The sequence below is a fragment of the Chlorocebus sabaeus genome, chromosome 10 (assembly GCF_047675955.1).
Source record: "Chlorocebus sabaeus isolate Y175 chromosome 10, mChlSab1.0.hap1, whole genome shotgun sequence".
Lineage (NCBI taxonomy): Eukaryota > Metazoa > Chordata > Mammalia > Primates > Cercopithecidae > Chlorocebus > Chlorocebus sabaeus.
The window spans coordinates 55,994,651-56,015,380 of record NC_132913.1 but is presented as its reverse complement, the minus strand read 5'-3'; the positions used below and the strand labels follow the sequence as shown (position 1 = coordinate 56,015,380).

Below are 20,730 nucleotides of genomic sequence, written 5' to 3'. Positions count from 1 at the left end.
ATTGCCTGTCTCTACTAAAAATGCAAGAAATTAGCTGGGTGTGGTGGCGGGCGCCTACAGTCCCAGCTACTGGGAGGCTGAGGCAGAAGAATTGCTTGAACTTGGGAGGTGGAGGTTGCAGGGAGCCAAGATCACACCACTGCACTCCAGCCTGGGTGACAAAGCGAGACTTGTCTCCAAAAACAAACAAACAAAAAGAACAAAGGTGCAAAGGCAAGCCTTGAGTGGAAGGTGTACCTCTTCTCAGGAGGCCAAAGGGAAAGACAGATGAATGGGTTTGTTTATATTTATGGGGATGGAAAGTGAAGGTGTTCATGACTTCAGGGAGAGAGACAGAGCCATAAGCAGCCAAAGTGGGTGTTTTCCCAAGGCCCCTAAAATTGACTTGAGAGAAACTCCCCAGAAGAAGCTGAATGACCAAACATCCCAAGAGCCAGCAAGACCTCCTGAGAGAGGTGGGACTCCTGAGGACCCGAACTTATGAGCCCAGAGCCCGAGACCAGTAGCACTGTGTGGCTCTCTGTAATGCTGCAGCCCTCTGCAGCACACTGGAAGAAGAGGCTCCTGGTCATCACCCTCCTGCACCCTGAATTGCAGTATGTGCCTGAGTCTATGAGAACCAGTGGCTGGTTATCTGACCATGAGACCTAAAGATGTCTAAGAGCCTCTCCTTTGACAAGGCACTTCGATGCTTGATTGCCAGCGTAAGCCACTACTGAAGGCAGCCTTTGAATAAAATCCCATAAAAACTGCCCCATGAAACACTTCTTTTCCAGACAATAGTTCTATTGTTCTTCCACCAGTCTGCACATGGTGCTGGGTTGCAATGCTTTGATCACAAATGGTAGTTTATTAAAATGAGCTGCTCCTTTTCCCTGCTTACATTCTGAAGACACAGCAGTGAGAAAGAAACAGAACACAGGCCTAAGACTTGGGAATATCTGTCTCAGAGGAAACTGAACTTCAAGGGCAGAATACTGCAATTCCAATCATGAGAAGTTGCATAAAAGAGCAACTTCCCACCTTTGTGAAAGAGAGGTGAAGCGGCCCTCCTGATTGTGTCTACAGGTAGCAGGAGTGAGGTTACAAGGAGAGAAGTCTACATCAATCCCCATCCCTGCTAGGGTGATCTGATGTCATCTGGTATGATTTTAGCTTTTCAAGAAAAGAAAGAACATGCTGATGCAATGTGAGGCACTACCTAGGAGTCACTTTTTTTTTTTTTTTTTTTTGAGATGGAGTCTGGCTTTGTCTCCTAGGCTGGAGTGCAGTGGCGTGATCTTGGCTCATTGTAACCTCTGCCTCTCGGGTTCAAGTGATTCTCCTGCCTCAGCCTCCTGAGTAGCTGGGAGAACAGGTGCGCACCACCATGCCCAGCTAATTTTTTGTACTTTTAGTAGAGATGGGCTTTCACCATGTTGGCCAGGCTGGTCTTGAACTCCTGACCTCAAGTGATCCACCTGCCTCGTCCTCCCAAAGTGCTGGGATTACAGGCATGAGCCACACAAACTGATCTGGAAGTCATATTTTTAGGAAAGACTTAAGAATATTCCAGACCAGCCGTTCTCACACATTTCGGTCTCCCCTTCATAGTCTTAAAAATTATTGAGAACACCAAAGAGTATTTGTTTATGAGGGCTATATCTATCAGTATTTAACATACCCACTGTTAGAACTGAGACATTTAAAAAAATATTTAAAACACATTTATTAATTTATTTTAAACAAACTCTATTACATTTTAACAAATTTTTACTAAAAATTACTTTTTCAAAAAAAAATTGGTGAAGAATGGCTTTGTTTTCCATTATTGCAAATCTCTTTAATATCTGTTTAATACTAGAGAGTTGGATTCTCGTAAGTGTGTATACATTTAATCTGTTGCCAGATGTTGTTTGGGTTGAAGTATTTGGTGAAAACCCAGTATCACGAAGATAGATAGCTGGAAAAGGAAGAAGTACCTTAACAGTACTTTCAGATAGTTATGGATATTCTTCTTTGGCACTGTACTAAAATTTGTCAAGTCAGATACTCTTAAAAGTTGGTTGTAATATGGAATCTAAAACCATATCAATAAACTTTTTATATTCTGTTACATTAAAATCCATTGGTCTGTGAATGGATCTTTTACTCATGCATGATTTTATAACATCATGCATTAGTTATCTGGAAAATATTGATTCGCTGAGTAGTGATTTTTTAAGTAAAATATTTTTGAAAATCACATTTGTTAATATCACTACCAATCTCATCAGAAATGTCAAGGATTGACAGGCTGTCAAGTTTTTGCGGGTACACATAAGCTTTCCAAAAATCTAATTTTTGCTTGAAAGCTTGAGTTTTATCACTGACCACAAATAATGTCAGTTGCTTTCTTTGAAACAACGCGACAAGCTCATTTTGTGCATTTTCAAGACAATGTCTGTCAAATACACAAGTTGGAATAACTACAGTTTATCATTAAGTAAAAATGGGGTTCTACGAAAAAAAGTTCAGTTCAAAAGTAAAATAACTGCATTTTTCTTAAGACAGACACCATTGCATACCTATTTCCAATTTCATCACACACAATACTCTTTTTCAATATATACTCAAGGAGAGAGGTTTAATAAAATTAATACTGTTGGCCCTCCATTACCCATAGGTCCTGCATTCATGGATTCAACCATGAATTGAAAACTTAAAAAAAAATGGACGGTTGTATCTATATAAAAAAACAGATGGTTGTGTCTGAATAAGAAAAGTGGATAGTTGTGCACATGTATAGAATGTATAGACTTTTTTTCTTGTCATTATTCCCTAAGAAATACAGTATAACTATTAACATCGCATTTACATGACATTAGGTATTATGTAATCTAGAGATGATTTAAAGTATATGGGAGGATGTGCATAGGTTGTACACAAATATACAATTTTATTTTATTTTTAATTATTTTTATTTTATTTTTTAGCAATAGGGTCTTGCTATGTTGCCCAGGCTGGTCTTAAACTCCTGGGCTTAAGCAATCTGCCCACCTCAGCCTCCCAAAGGGCTGCGATTACAGGTGTGAGCTACCGCAACTGGCCAAATACTACACCATTTTATATAAAAGACTTGAGCATCCATGAATTCTGGTATCCTCGGGGGTGGGGGGTGGTGGTCCTGGAACCAATTCCCCATGGATACTGAGGGACAACTATAGTTTTTACTGCTTCATCAAGAGCATTCTCAGGTGAAACTGACATTTGTTTTTCTTTCTGCAAGAGTGTGGCATGAAGGGTACAATGACTACTATTAGTAGCAGTTTGGTGCCACCACCAGCAATTTTGCCCATGATTACTTTTGAATTCTCAGTGAAAATGTCAACACCGTGAGAAAGGCAAATGACATCTTAGCACTATCATACAAACAGTTTTGCCCTTGCAGGCCTCCTGAAAGGGTCTCAGGGATCGTCAGGGATTCAAACAGCACATTTCGAGAGGTACTGATTTCGACAAATTATTTCCAAATACTGTCCTAGGAAATGATAACTAGCCATATTATTATTAACATCTGCGCCAGTCAGGATAAGCTAAGATATGCAGCGATTACAAAGACCTTAAAACCTCAGGGGTTTAAAAAAAAGCCTTATTTCTTACTCATTACATGTTATCATTTGTTGGGGGCCAGGGGACTCTGCTTGCCTGAGGCACTAAGAAACGCAGGCTGACGGAGCAGCCCCTATCTCCAGTGTTACTAATCACTGTGCTAGAAGTGGGAGTTCTAGAGAGTCTCATGCCAGCAACTATAATACTCTAGCTCAGAAGCGGCTCCAATCAATACTGTTCACAGCCCACTAGTCATAGGGCCCCACCCAATCACAAAATGGGAGGCTGGCTGAGAAGCACAATCCTGGGTGTGCCTGAGGGTGAAAAGCTGGCAGTATCTGGCAAGTGCCTTAATGACTACAAGGAAAGGCTACATTTATTGAGCATTTATGATGTGCCAGGCACTGTTCTAAGTACATGTACTACTTACTAACTTATTTACATTTACAACACACCCATGAGGTAGGTTATGTGAACTCCATTCTTTGGATCAGAAAACTAACGTACAGAAAGGTAAAGTAACTTGCTCAAGGTCACATCGAATTAGGAGTGGTGCTGGGCAGGTAGACAAATTCCAGAGCCCACGCCTTTAACCTCTAAGCCATATTGTACCCATAACAATGTTTTCCCCAGTCTAGGACAAAATGAGAAAAATAAGGACTTTTACTTAATGATAAATTTAAAGGATTGTCCTTTATTACAATATGTCCTTTCTTCCTTTCTTTTATGTTAAAATGCCCTTTCCTTTATGAATCAATGGTGTTAATGGTAGGTGCTTTTTGACTTTCCTTACTGGGTTATTATGTTCCAGGTACTGTCTAAGCTCTATTTGTCAAGTACTGTACTACATAGTTTTACATACATTACTTTATGTCATTCTATTCCATGCTGCTTCCTTGTAAGAAGATTAAAACATGCATTTTCCTTTCCCCTAAAACTAACTGCAGCAGGCAAGATCTGGAGCATGATACGACCTCCAAAGGCATCTAAAGCACTTACAATAATGGGCTCCAGTTATTCTCCACAAAATGTTAGTAGAGAGCTTACACAAGCTCATCAATAAGTTTCTTGCTAGACTTAATCATACCTCTCTGTCAGGAATCTTTTACAAGATGTAGTGTTTCTCTCGGTTTCAAGACCAAAAGAGCAACAAGTTGATTTCACCAGCTGGGCCCTGGAACTCTGCCAGGGATGCTTTCCTGAGAAGGACTCTGAACACGAGCAGAACTCATTGGCCGAAGGCCCAAGCCTTCAAGCCAAACAGCAGCTTAGTTAAAAGGGACATAGGATTTAGACATAAGCAAGCTGTTCTGAGCTCCAACGCGAAAATATTTATGAGCTTCCTTTGGATATTTTAGATGGCAGGAGAAATGTTCATTGTGAACAGGTGCTAAAGGATAAAATTTTGATAAAAATTAAGCCTTGGGAAATAGAAGATAATTTAAACATCTTTTATTTTTCATCTAATCTTCCCTTTGGGAAGATAATAGTATTTCTCATCACTGACCAAATAAGTACCAACTCTGGAAATGATTAAAAGTGAGGCAATGTGTTCTGTCACCATGAAGATGAAAAGTTCTCCCCTCATTTTTAAACTTCAGATTCTATGTGGAAATAGAGCAATTAAAAAAAAAAAGATGCCAAAAAAGAAGAGTTTATGAGTACAAAAGCCATTTTAGAAAAATTCGTGAACCCAATAAATCAAAATAAGTGATTGTTAAACCTATTTAAAGTACTGATTCTAAAAGTTTGAAGCATGCATTTGGAGCCAGTGTTTATAAATCCTGGTCCCTGTTTGAAAATGGCCATTGACACTCTTTGTCATTTAATATGGGAGCCAAAGAAACATTGTGATAACCCTTCTGTTAACAAAGTCATGAACAGTCTTCTGAAGTTGATTTCCATACTGTATTGCCAATGGGTGTCTTCAAACATCCCTATCCCATCATAAAGAAGCAGGCTGCTTTTAGAGGCTTCAGTTAATAGTTCCAATACAGAATATGGAGAGTGCATCTGGCAGACAGAACGTGCCATAAATCTTCACTGATGGCTAGAACAGCAGGTCCTCCAAGTGGGGGCGTAATAAGGATGAAACTGCCAAGGACCCATGGGGCCATTCAGCAAGATGCAAAGGGGAAAAGCAAGCACTGAGGCTCCCTAATGAGAGATGGCAGCAGAGGAAAAGGCCTTCCTAATTAAAACCTGTGCCAGGGAATAAGCACGTCTGGTAGTGGCCAAATTCCCATTTTTGTGCAAGAAACAAGAATAAACCAGCTGCATCAGGAATGTACAAATGTAATCTGACCAGGAGAAGACAGAGGCGCTACCTATCTAAAACAAGCTATTGGTGTTGACTAGCAAAAAATATACACTCGATTTCTAAACACTGACAATATATACAGGCCTAGGATCAATTCCACAAACTTTACTACAAAATTATCCCTTTTACAGGTGTTTTCCACTGATGCTATATATGTTAAAGTAATACAAAATGATACATTTCAATCCCCCAAAATAATTTACCTATGAAAAGTATTGAGATAACAGTCATTTGGCTTAAAGTAATTTATACGGTTTGGATCTGTGTCCCTTCCCAAATCTCATGTTGAAATGTAATCCCCAAATATGATTGGATCCTGGGTGTGGTTTCTCAACATTTAATACCATCCCCCATTGGTGCTGTCATCGGGATTGAGAGTTCTCATAAGATCTAGTTGTTCAAAAGTGTGTGGCACCTCTCCCTCTCTTTTGCTCCACCATGTAAGACATGCCTTGCTTCTCCTTCACCTTCTGCCATGATTGTAAGTTTCCTGTGGCCTCCCCAGAAGCCGAGCAAATCCCAGTATCATGCTTCCTGCACAGCCTATGGAACCGCGAGCCAATTAAATCTCTTAAACTTTTCTTTATAATTTACCCAGTCTCAGGTGTTTCTTTCTTTTTTTTTTTTCCTTTGAGACAAGGTCTGGCTCTATCACGCAGGCTGGAGTGCAGTGGTGCCATGTTGGCTCACTTGGTGCACAACACCACGTCTGGCTAAATTTTGTATTTTTTGTAGAGATAGGGTTTCGCCATGTTGCTCAGGCTGGTCTTGAACTCGTCAGCTCAAGTGATCCACCCATCCATCTTGGCCTCCTGATGTGCTGGGATTATAGGCATGAGCCACCATGCCCAGCCACAGGTACTTCTTCACAGCAGTGTGAAAACAAACTAATACAGCAATAAAGGCTTCTTGAGCCCTGCTGGCTCATTGCAAAGCCATGTTCCCCATGTGATGAGAAAGCTCAAGCTAGTGGAGGGACTTGGTAACTTTTGGTACAGCAATGTCTTACTAGGACTAGGCTTCTGGAAGCCAAGGACAGCTATTCCTGCTTTTTGACTCTGGATGGCACCTCTAGTTCTCACTAAGCAAGAGAAGGACCGATAAAATGGCAAAGAGCTGTGAAAGGCTTACTACCTGTAACGTCAGGAGCATGGCAAGGCAAGGATTATGCACGTGTCTAATCCAAGAGTGAATCACAAGGCTCTGCTTGGTAAGCCTAGCCTGCAATTCATTCCCATATTACATGGCCCTGAGAAACGTACATAAACTCACTCTGTGCATCAATTTTCCCGAAAAAAAAAAAGAAGAAGAAGAAGAACGTTCTAGCTCTCTGTTATATAAGTGTTTTATGTGACTACCTGGACAAAAGGTCTCCTCAAAAAAGAAAATAAAATGCAACATGAGCCTTGCATAGTACCTGGCACATAGAAAATAATCAGTCTACATGTATTGGCACTACGTGACCAAAGAAGACTCCCTCATGTAGGACAGAAGAGACTCACTTGACATACCATCACTAAAGAGTCTGTAAATGATTTCAGAAACCAACTCGGAGTATTGGGTACAATGAGTAAAGGAACCACAAATTATGGGTGTCAAAGAGTCATCTGTTATGCTCAAGCTCACCTTGACAGGGGCCACCTACTTCTTCTGAGAATCAGTTGGTATATACCATATTAAGGGCCTTGTAGCCATACACTCAGAAAAGACAGCTTTTTGCCAGCCAAGTAAGCCACTGCTGTAGGATGGCGGAAGGAGCATATGTGGGGAAGGGGACTTGGGTAGTAGGCCCATAGACTCTTAAAACGCTTTTCAGCTGCCACTTGGATACCAGTTTGCAACTTAGCAGATTACTGATTTAACCAAGAAATGACACATTGTAGTACTGTGCTCCATCATAACGTAAAGGAACTGATTTCGCTTATTCATTTACCCTCAACTTACTGATCCCCACGATGAGCAGCTACACTGATAGTCGTGGGGGTGCAAAGGTGAACATATCTTGCTTGCTGGGGACTAAATGCTTGTGTCCTCCTCAAATATATATATATTGAAACGCTAACCCCCAAAGTGATAGTATTAGGACATGGGGCCTTTTGGCAGAAGCCCTTGTGAATGGGACTCATGCCCTTATCAAGGAGGCCTCAAAGAGCTGTCTTGCCCCTTCCACCATGAGAGGACAGCGTGAGAAGGTTGCCATCTATGAGAAAGTGGGTTGTTGCTAGACACTGAATCTGCTGGTGCTTTGATCTTGGGCATCTCACCTTCCAGAACTGTGAGAAATAGATTTTATAAGCTACTCAGTCAATCTGGCATTTTGTTATATTAGCTCAATTGGATTAAGACATTGCGTTTTATCCTCCAAGTATTTGAACTTTGAAGGTTTTAGAAATATAATTCTTAGGCAGCAGATAAACAAGAATGACTACTTAGATAGGAAGACTGTTTAAGAGACTACATAACAGAGTGGGCAAAAGGAGAGGGAACTGTACGTTTGTCAGTGATATTAAGGAAGAAGGTACACGGAGTGGCAAAAACAAGAGCAAAGGAAAACGTCCTGGCTGACATGACTGTTGGTTCTAAGGGTTACTGGAGGAAGAACAAGACTAGAAGACCATGTTTTCAGTCAGGAGCACTGTGCATGTAAGGCTTAATTTCCTCATTCATAAAATAAGCATAAATAATAAAATAATCAAACTAGACCTTTGATTTGTTACCAGGACTAAATGATAAAATGTACAAAAATAACACAATGTACGTTGTGTATCCCTTACCCCAAACGCTTGGGATTAGAAGTGTTTTGAACTTTGGATTTCTTTGGATTTTGGAATGTTTGCATTATACTTACAGATTTGCATCCCTAATATAAAAATCTGAAATGCAAAATGCTCCAATGAGCATTTATTTACTTTAAGCATCATGTTAACACTCAAAAAGTATCAAATTTCAGAGCCTTTTGGATTTTCAGATTTAGGGTTGTTCAACCAGTACTATCATCTGTGACTACAGATGTCGAAGTATGGACCCAGAGATAATGTGGGGCAGAAGAGAAACATTTCAGAATTAGTGGGATGTAGGTTATGGTTGGAAGTGTCAGGAAGTATAAACTCAATCATCCAGGGAGATGGCATCCTGTAATTAAGGTCCAGAACTCTGGTGCACCCAAATATGTAGGGCACGGGGCATTAAGACAAAGGACAGCAAGATGACTTTGAAGGATTGATCCAAATATGGTGTCACAGAAAAATAAGTAGTAAAGAGCTAGAAGTGCCAATTTTGCCCAGAAGCTGGTAGGATGAAAGCCAGAATAAGTGGATTTAACACTTAGGGGGTCACACAAAAGCAATTCCAGTGGAGGGAATAGGTGGAAACCAGATCACAGTTCACTGAGGAATGCTGCATTTCCGAGATATATTTTGACACTGGATAACCCTGCAATTGGGGAATTAATTCCGTAGGGTTGAAACACTGAGACTTTACTCTCTCCCAGGAGCTACAAATAGAATTTTTGCTTTTTATTTAATTTGGAGAACAGAGGACTTGGGAATTAGACTGAGAGAAAATTATTTCTATGGGGATTCACTGCTACATTACTACATGGAGAAAAGAAGGCTGAGTTTTAGGGGATGAGTGAAGAAATAATAGAAACAAAATACAAAACAGCACAAGCAAAAATAGAGAACTTCCTGTAATAATGCAGCAGGTCATACTAACCTAGGGCTGCCAGGAGAACAGGTGTGAGTGCCTTTGAGAGTCTACACCCACCTGCTAAGGGCCATTAAAGATGCATGTTTGCAAGCACTTTACGACATAACTGCTCTTACCTTTCTTTTGATATCAGTGAACTGCGAAAACATTAAAGACCAATAAAATGAGAGCTCCAGGATGTAATAGTAGTGAAGGTCAGTTGTGAGTGGCTGAAGGTGAAAGAAAAAAAAAGGAATGATTAATAGTTAATAGGGAACCCAATTTGTATCCCAGACATCTCAAGTTCACTGCTCAAAAGTAACATGGTCTTGCACCTGCACAAAGGCAGTTTCTGCCCTGTTCTCTTTGTAGATGATGGAGCTTTGAGGATAACTTTCATCCACAGCTTGATGATATTACTCTCATTTCATCTCCGACTCGAAAAGCATTAATTAGTATGAACATTTGGGACTCCATTCATTATTCAGCTTAACAATAGTATTTATGATTCTTTGTCACAAGTATCTGCAATATTCCTTAAGCAACCTGAAAAAAAATTCTAATATAGACAAAGAATAACCCTGGACAACTGCTGCGAGTATAGGGACAAGACAGTAGGTGATAGGAACTGGAATACTATACAGGTCACTGAGGCGTAGATTTAAGTTTCGCATTAATCAGAAAGTCTTGTTTTTTTTTTTTGTTATTAGAAAATGTTCAGTACATTTCAAATATCAAAAAGAATTATTCAAAAATATTTACTGAAAGATCAGAGGGACAGGAAGGCTGCCAGCAGATACCAGACTAGGCACCCAGCCGGGATATCTGATCACGTCTCAGCTCCACAGCTTAGCAGGTATAAAACTTGGGTCTTAGTTTAGTGATACCTGCTTTAACTGCTCAGAGGCTCAGGGTTGGGGGGAGGCTCAGAGAGGCAATGGAATTCAGGAATATTTATTTTGCACACAATCCCACTAAAAACAAGAGAGTTTTCAAAAAACATTTTTGATGAGTTGTTTTTAATTGCTATATTGAGTTATAATGATATGTCTTGCTTTATCAAAATGAATGAAAAACATTTAAAATCCATCACACAAACAAGTCCATACCCCCATACACAAGACGATACCATATATGGTAAATATAATTGAAAGGTAAATGTTTTGTACACCAATAGTAGCATAATGAATGACAATCAGAAGCTGGCACTCACCCACTCTATGCACGGGAATCACGGAAAAGTTGTCCTGCATAGGTCTTTGACAACAAAATACACAATGGGACAGGATACTCCAACCAGCAATCCTAAAGTCTAAATGACAATGAGCCCTGCTGTGGGCTGAAAGTTTGTGTTCCCCCTAACATTCATATGATGAAGCCTAATCCCAGTGTGACAGTATTTGGAGGCAGGGCCTTTGGGAGGTAATTAGGTCATCAGAGTGGATCCCTCACGAATAGGGTTAATGCCCTTATAAGAAGGGACATGATCTCTTAGCGTATTCTCTTCTAGCAGCCTGAACGGAGACAAGCATCAATTCAGCATCTCCCTGAAGAGAATCCATTTCCCACTGAACTGTCCTTGTAAAACTTGAAGGCATTAATGATGAAGGATGGATATTCAGGGCAGATGGATGGCTGCAATAAAGTTTAGAAAATCGGACTCTGGTTCAGGACCCTTTGAGCCAAGGGTAAATTTTAGTTTTAATGAGATTCTCTTACTTCCACCACCTGGGGAAAGGCCTAGAGGAATTATAAGGGCAAGTCAGAGAGCATCTGGAAACCGGAGTTCACAGAGAGCGTCCCATTGTAATAATTACTATGTCCAAGGAGTGCTTTGCAGTTGACAGTGCTCACTCACATGTTAATTTCTTTGGTTCTCATAAAAATCCTATAAAATTAGTACTATAATTCTAGACCTAGATTATATAGTTGACAGGAAATTGCTGTCAGTTAATTCAGGTTAAGAGGCTAAGGCTAGGTCTCATAGCTAGTGAGGCCCCATGACCACAAACTAGGGTATCTCATGTCCAACTTGTGCTTCTTATGCCAAGCTGGACAAGGTTCAACTGAATGCAGCTTCACATTATTTTAAACTTATAATATACACATGTATATGAAATTATTTAATATGTAACAAATAACATGCGTACTTATATAAAGTAAGTGTATCCTTAATAAAACTGAAGTAGACCACTACTTTTTCACCTAAATGTCTGTTCAATTATCTATTTAACATATATGCTAAAGATATAATAAATACGTTTCATAAGTATGTCTTTAAAAGTGCCCTTAAGGATAGCGACTGACTTGGAACACCAATCTATATATTTACATAGACATGCTTACACACAAAGTACTATAATTGCATACATAATAATTGTATGTTGTTTAATTCCACCCCCACCACACACAAAGAAATCAGCTAATATTCTTTATTACTATATGGCATTTTCAAAGATGTACCATTCCCATGAGAGACCGTGAATTTGTCCTGCATTCTGGGGACTATATGCTGAATCATACAGAAAACAATCTTGATCTGAGTCCTCACACATGGCATCTTGCCTTCCATACTAGTGGTGTTTCCTGTTTTTTAAAAAATTACTATCTCCCAGACCCTCAAACTTTCATGTTGAATCTACAGTGCTGTGAAACCCTCTGCAGCCACAGTATAGGCCATAGCTCTAGCAACTCATTTCTCAGAAATAAGCAATTTCTCAGCTCCAGCCATGAACATGACAGTTATTCTGGACTAAATTATAGTTAGAAAGAAGAGTAGGGATTACATTTCATTTGGCATTTGTATGTACTTTTATAAACAGAAATGTAGACATACATGGATTTTGCCACTCACTATACCATTACAGGACACAAAGAGCCTTATGTGACAATGTTCCAAGTACGGTAAACAGCAGTTGGGCCTTAGAATTACAATTGTGTAAAATAAGCTATTGGTTTCACCATTGCTTTAGTCTCTATCAAATATCCTCTGAATGTTCAGCTTTCTTGCCATGTTCTATTGTTTATTTATAGTGTTTTCTAATGTGAATAAACCACTCGAAAGAGATGAAAATGCCAACTGGAATTCAATTTCAATGTGTCCTTAACGTTGAACTAGCTCAAGGAGTATCCAGTGCCAGTCCCCACCCTCTGCCGTGACACTGTGTGTAACAAAGAAGACACAGACACAGGGCAGGCCTGCTCCCCATAAGCCTGTGCATGCCCCAAAGACCAAATACCTCAACAGACAACCCAAAGAAACTCCAAACAAAAAACCTGAAGTTGCTCATTATAATGTATAATATGTCTCTTCAAAATACCTAGCTGCATTTGCTTCTCTTACATAACATCCCAACTGAACACGGAGTTATAGAAATTTCCCAGCTAGAAACTTTTACACAAGTCCCAGCTTTGTTAACTGATCTAGGGACCACAACAACACATGCTTATATCACTGAATTCATGGAAAGATGCAAAAGTGTGCCAGTGGGCAGAGATCTAAAATGCTTCCTTTCTGGAATATGATTTTAATCTCACTTTCAATGATGCTGTTTTCAGTTTCAGAAATAATCCTTCCACACGTCATAGTACAAGCCCATTTTTCTGCATTCAGGGAAACGGTGCTTGATTTACATATTTGGAGGCTGCTTCTAAGCCACAAAGTGAACTGAACTCAGTGTACCTGCTCCAGCCTCACACTTGATCTTTCCCACTTGCTGTTGAGGCAGGTCTGTGCTATGTCAACAGGACTCCAGACTTACCTCAGTGATTAGAAGCAGATAGCTGTTAGGAGCAGGAATTTTCCACCTGTTGAACTGATTGATCCTATTCCTTTGTAAATGTACTTTCCAAGCTGACTCCATCTGCTAGGGCAATCGGGCCTTGATTCTGAACTTCACTAAGAATAGTGCACAAATTACTATCCTCACTAGATTATGTCCAGCACTGATCAGCGGCAGTGGGGCCAAGAATGAAGGGGGTTGCCCAACCTGTTGGGGCCTGCCTGAGACCATGAAATTGACCTAAGGTAGATACTTTATGTGTGTAAAAACCCAGACAATAATGCCTCCTTACCTGATAGGGGTAGTTGTACCAGCAGTGCCTCGTATTCCACAACCAGGGGGTCTGAAAAAAAATGACAAAAAATATTTTACATATTTTAGAACACGGATAAGAGCATAAAAAAGGTTTACAATAGGCTCTTGCTCTAATATTTTTGGATTTCAATAATTTACCTGTGTGGGAATTGAAGAACTTTAAAGCAGCTAGGCATAGGATATTAAAGCAATTAGTATACAATATATTCTCTCTTGGTAATCTAAACTCAACTGGTAGTATTTTAGGCTGCTTCTGGGATGCAGTCTCAGCTGGTATTTTTTTCTATTTTGCTGGTCACTTAAGACATATTCCTGCTACATAACCAGCCTCAACAGCAGGGCCCTGCAGGGTCTCACAGAAACCAGATGTAAATCCTCCATCTCACTCTTATTCTATAAACATTGATGACAGTTAGCATAAACTGCCCCGAAACTCCTCAGACTCAATGTTTACCAAGCGACATTATTCATGCCTTGACCAGGGTTCAGTGACATGCAGGTATACTTCTTATTTCAGAAGGACACTTAATACTAACCCTCACACCCATGCCAACTCCAGACCTGTGATCCAGGTCTTTTTATGACAAAATAATCATTCTTAATTTGAGGGCAATTACTTGCCTTATGACACAGTATAATTAGGAAAATCTAAGTGTACACACAGATTCCAAACATTTGTAATAATCAAGGAGGGGTTGGTAGGAATTCAGACAGACAGCTGAATTATCCAATAAGACCAGCACAAACTTTCTCAGGGTTTCAAAATAATTTCAAAAAAAGTATTAACGTTATAATTCTTTTACATCCCTTATCCACCGCTGTCAGCACTTTCTGATATACATCTATATACATTTGATATACATCTATCTGTTTCTTACAATTAATCTGCTAACATCTTCATCAGCCCTGTGTCATAGGAATGAGGACAATTAGCTTCAGGTGGCTAATATCTGCTGAGTCCTCCTTATGTCCTATATACTTTTAAAGGCTCCTACACATATTAACTCATTTAATCCTTATAGTGGCTACTAGTATTTTTCTTATTTTATAGATAGGTAAATGGAGGCCCCAAGTCTGTGAATAACTACCTAGGTTCAATAGCTAGGCAGTGCCAAAGGTGAAAATCAAACTCAGACTCTCTGATCCCAAACCCAAACATAACACTGTGCACCCTGTCTCTGAGTCTGATCAAACTAAACCCGATCTCAAAGGAGGGAACCAGATTCCTATACAAAGCCATGCACTGCCCTAAACCTAACTACGTTTCAGAATCTTTACATTTCCCTTTCATTCAAGCACTATTCATTTTCTTTCCGAGATCTTAACTCGGCTCCTGATTTTGCCTTTTGCTCCCTGTTCAACACTGTATCATGTAATCTCACTGCACTTAACTTCCTGAGTGTCTGAGTTGTCTGCCTGTCTCCTCCATTTCTCTCATCTATAACATCGATGTTCATTATTGACCTCACAGAGTGATTGTGAAGATCAAACGAGGTAGTGTGCATAAAACTACCTGGAAGGCTTACTGTGTTGTTAAGTCAGCAATATGTACCCATTTAGGAACATGTAAAAAGTAAAGAATAAAAAGTAAAAATAATTTAAATTTTCATCACCATTAACATTTTGATGTATGACCCATTTTTGATCTTTTGTTCCTGTGTAATATAGTTATAAACATGATACAGATCAATTTACTTTTAAATACCCATATACATGCAGGTTTTAAAAAATGTGGGTACAACACAGCAACATCTATTTTAAAGTACAAATATTAGTTATTGCCATTCTCTCTGATAAAGTTATCTCCTCAACTGAAAGTCCTTGAAGGAAAGTTATGTCATATGCATGTTTATCCTCTCACCATAGACTTCCAAGTTCACAGTTCAGCACTCATCTACTGAATGCTAATGAAAAGGAATACAGAATGGAAAGGCAAGGCCTCATGTTCATCTAAATTTATCAGTCCCAAGACCACTGGGCATGTGTGTGCTTGCCCCTAAGGATGCAGCAGTCATCTCTGCCACTGTGGCCATCCTTTCTAGTGACAGGCAGGAGGGCAAGGTATAACTCACAATGATCCAGAAAAATCTGTCGTTCAGAACTTCCCTTCCTTTGTGAGCTTCTTGGCTGATCAGTCTTCTAAAACCCAGGCTTTTCTCTGTGTGAATCAGATGTGCATCCCCTAGACCTGTTTTCACTGCATGCCCAACGCCTGACCGAACTGCAGAAACAGCGAATAAGTGTCTGCCTCTCTTCGGGCTCCTATGCACTGGAGGCAGGGGCACAGGCCTGGATACCATGAATCTGATGAAGCTACCAGGGCCCAAGGTCAGCTCATAAGTTTTCTGGCCAATCATTTAAGAATATACTCTTTCACACGAATGCATGTTCACATACACCCCTCACTCTGACAACATCAGGTATTAATATCACCTTCTATATGCACAGTACATTTTTCTAGGATCTTAAGTTATACCCCCCAAACACGGTGAGCCAGTAGAACAAACACCTTTCCCAATTTATAGATAAGAAAACTGAACTCTATGAGTTGATTCTCCTGATTTCTTATAGCTCAACACTGGTGTATGAATCTGGATTGGCTGTTTATAATTTAGGCATAACTTCTCCTTCTTTTTTTTTTGATGGAGTCTCATTCTGTCACCAGGCTGGAGTACAGTGGTGCGATCTCAGCTCACTGCAACCTCTACCTCCTGTGTTCAAATGATTCTCCTGCCTCAGCCTCCCGAGTGGCTGGGACAACAGGTGTGCACCACCATGCCCAGCTAATTTTTGTATTTTTAGTAGTGATAGGTTTTACCATGTTGGCCAGGCTGGTCTCATACCCCTGATCTCAGGTGATCCACCTGCCTCGGCCTCCCAAAGTGCTGGGATTACAGGCGTGAGCCACTGCACCTGGACCCAATTTAGGCATAACTTCTTTAAGTTGATACTATAAAGTTGACATTTATCTACTTTCTCCATTGATAAAAATTTTCCAGTTTTTTAGAATCATTTCCACATTCATTTGATGTCAAAATCCATATATTCTATCACACAAATTGTAGGACAGTAATGTAATTAAGAACTTAAAAAGATGAAATATTTAGACATCATAGAGGAATGGTGATTAAAAATACACTAAAACCCTCAATTTAGAAAGTTAGGCCTAGCATCTCCCTAACTAATAATAAAAACTCTGTACCTAGGAGGTTGCATGGCAAGTTAAGCACATTTTCCAGAAACAGAATGCCTTTTTCACATGATGTTACAACATCAAGGAAGGTTATCAAGGTTGGAAAATCTGAAATCAAATTTTGGGTCAGTCGTGGTGGCTCACACCTGTAATTCCAACACTTTGGGAGGATGAGGTGGGAGAACTGCTTGAGCCCAGGAGCTCAAGACTGGCCTGGGCAACACAGTGGGACCTCATCTCTACAAATAATATGAAAATTAGTTGGGCCTAGTAGCATGTGCCTATAGTCCCAGCTACTCAGAAGGCTGAGGTAGGAGGATTGCTTGAGCCTGGTGGGGGCCAAGGCTGCAATAAGCCATGATTGTGCCAGGCATTGGAGCCTGGGCAACAGAATGAGATCCTGTCTCAGAAAATAAATGTTGTTACAATAACCTATGGTTCACATTATTCCTTCTCACTTATGTACACTTAAATCATGTTATAAAACATTTCACAGATTTAAAGTATTTTATACGTGTCATCTCATTTAATTCTGACAACAACATTGTAAGCAATCAAGATAACATCACCAGTAGAGGCCAGCAGATACCATTAAAGATTTACAAAGAACATGCCAGCTCAGAGCTTCACCAACTGTTAAAATGCAGACTGAGGTCTGGGCTTGGGGATGAAATTCTGCATTTCTAAAGCTCTCCGTTGATGATGATGCTTTTAGGCCATGGACCACATTTTGCCAATAGTAAGGTACTAGGGAAAAGTAAGAAGGGTGATTCCATCTTTTTGGTATTTACCATGTGTGAGGCACCTTGCTAAACACTTTGTTATGATATTTCACAATTCAATATAGATAAATGAATTAATGAATTATTTCTAATCTTTGCGAGAATCATTTGAAGCCGAAGACCCACCGCTACTAAAGCAATAGCTAAGGATATGCTTCTCATCCAGCCTCCTTGGCTGGCACAATTCTGGTGGAAGCTCTGGTGGAAGCAAAGTTTGTGTGTGCCACTTGGGGATGGTGCCCCTAAAAGGTCAGTGTGAATGAGTTCCTCTCAGCCTTTCTCCATTCCCACTGAAGGGAGATAATGAAAACTGAAGCAGTCACCACTGGCCCTGAAATGGAAGTTTCTATGGAGTCCGGTATCAGAAGTCTCCCACCAGCCCTGATCTGCTTCCCTCTGGATTGTATGTATGAGATAAATAAATTCCTATCATTTCTCTCATATCTAAGCTAGTGTGTTTTGCTTACTTTTATATACAGTAGCATAGCCTGTATTCTAATATTAATATCTGCATCAAGGCAAGTATCAATTATTTTGTAGACAAAGAAACAGTCTCAGAGAGGAACAGTAATTAATTAAAGGCTACACAGCTGCTAAGTAGAGAAAGTGGAAATCAAACCTAGGCCAGCTGGGCTCTTCCACTGTGCCTTCTGCTGGGTACTCTGGGTGACGAAGTATGAATAATGAAAGAAAAACATCACAGGCATTTGGAATAGATTCCCCCAAATGAGCTATTACCTAGAAACACTGAATTTTAGGTTTAGAAAGGACCTCCAAGTCCTGTAATCTACAGAACAATCCACAGGTCCAGATGGGTAACGAGTTCTTCTTACTATTGAATAACTCAATGGTTATCTCACTGACAAGATCCCTTAGGCTTCCTTCTTTCCTGCTTTTTTTTTTTTTTTGCCTTGGTCAACAGAAATTGCATTTATTTATTTACTTATTGCATCTGCCCTAATCACTAACATGACTGTATTTGAAGATAAGGTCTTTGGAAGGTAATTAACATAAAATGAGGTCATAAGGTTAGAGTCTTAAACCAATAGGGTTGGTGGCGTTACAAGGAGAGGAAGAGGAAGAGAGATTTCTCCCTATCCACACGTGTGCTCAGAAACAAGACCATGTGAAAACCGCAGTGAGAAGGTTGCTCTCTGCATACTAAGAAGAGTGCACTCACTAGACACCAATCCTTACCAGACCTTATCTGGAACTTCCAGTCTCCAGAACTATGAGAAATAAATTTCTGTTGTTCAAGCCATCTAGTATATGGTATTTTGTTACAGTAGTCTGAGCTAACATAGCATCATAACAGAAGTCCTCATAAATGTGCTTACTAGCCATTAAATTACACGTCAACTAATTTCAATTTAAGAAGACTTATAAAATGTCTGAATAAGGCTAAGACAGGCCATATCATAGTGGAAGAGAAATTACCTCTAACTCTCTCAATCTAAGCCACAATGTATAATGGGATTTTTCATTAGATTAAAATGTGCCTCTTCTCCCAGACGCATCAATTGAGACATAACTCAGCAGCAAGCATATCCATCAATAACAGATTCCCTTGGGAGGCATCTGTGGCTGTTCTTACCCTGAGCAAACCTGATCCTGGCACCAGGATAGGAGTCAGAAGCACTGGTGCAGGTCAAGCCTTCATCGACATTTTGAGCATACACACAAGAATTGAGTGCCATTTATTCTGTGATTTTTTTAAAGAGAAGGGTAAAGAAGCATCTTTAAGGGTCAGTAAATCTGCTCTTTCATCCAGTTTCTCCTTTTACTGGCTGCACTACAGAAGTTTCATTGTGAATAGAAGCCAGAAAAACAGGTAAGGTCTGAAACTTTACTTTACCATCTGCAATTATCACGTTAGTGCAAGCCTAAAGAAATAAAGATTTTGAAGCAAGGACCAGAGAAAAGGATAACTGATTAACCAGGCAAGTGGTCAGTGGTTAAACAGAAACATAAATACACATATATACATATATATATGCTTTTTTCCCTCCAAGAATCAGTAGGTATCTGCAGCTGAAGAAACAGTAGTTTCTTTGAATTAATAACTATTTTGATTTAACAAAAGAATATGAATCATAAAACATATTAAAAACATTTTGTTGCCTCAACAAAAACGTAAAAGGTGTGTGGGTATTTACTCGAAGTCAGCACATTGAGGCAAATTTCATCTTTTGCTCTTTCCATAAAAACTCTTACCTAGCTTTCACAAAGCCCAGCTGATGCAACTAGGAGTCAAGGAACATAGTCTAAGAGACATTTGTTCTCTATGTAGTTGGATTATGTTTAAAACTACCAAAAATCTAGATTCTTAAACTACTTGGACACTACTTTCACTAAAACTACTCTGAGAAAACACTTACTGAGTTATATTCAAACCTTACAGCTTTTGCTTACATTGAGGATTTACTGTAAGAAACAAACAAAAGAAAAATGCTTCCATGAATTTATACTGGAAACATTCACCCTAAGTCCAATGTGTAAGTTCCACAGGACATTTTTGCTTCAAAATTTAGTCCAAGGCAAGATGAAATACTTCCTTTCTGTTAATGCTTAGCATGTTCCTTTGTGCCAAGTGATAATTATGTTTCCCCATTGTTATTAATACCTTTCCACCCTGGTTTTGAAAAGCTGAGATCTAATTCTAAAGCTCAGTCATAGCAAGTATGACCTGTGATTGCCTCTCAACATCCTTGCTTATTTCTCTTTTCATGTGTAATTTTAAATGTTCAATATCTATATTGATAATTTGTTACCTAAATATTGAAGATTCTTTTAAGAAACAACTGTGTAATTAATTTAAATGAATGTAAATCAAATCAATTTGAGATGATAATCTACAATTTTAATTGAATACACATTATAAAATAACTCAGAATACAAAGAAATATTTCACATTTTGTGAGTTTACAAAGATATAAATAAATTGTGTTTGGGATGAAAAGAATGAAGCCAGAAGTCTCTCAGCCTGAAGAAATTCCTGATTAGTGGTGAGCAGCCGAGAGTACTCCCAGAATGCAAGAGGTGCCCTTTCCTCCTTTCCTAGGACAGTAGACGTGTTACTAT

General features: G+C 39.5%; 1 protein-coding gene across 3 annotated transcripts in view; it reads right to left on the bottom strand.

Annotated features, from left to right (window-relative positions):
• CERS6 (ceramide synthase 6) overlaps positions 1–20,730 on the bottom strand; it is a 317,758-nt gene that overhangs the window by 68,830 nt on the left and 228,198 nt on the right. For all 3 annotated transcript variants that reach the window (XM_007965259.3, XM_007965260.3, XM_073019784.1), the window contains exons 5-6: positions 13,652–13,702; positions 9,715–9,807 (exon numbers count right to left, since the gene is read on the bottom strand). In XM_007965259.3, the coding sequence (XP_007963450.1) occupies positions 9,715–9,807; positions 13,652–13,702 (144 nt within the window). The remainder of the gene's footprint in view (positions 1–9,714; positions 9,808–13,651; positions 13,703–20,730) is intronic.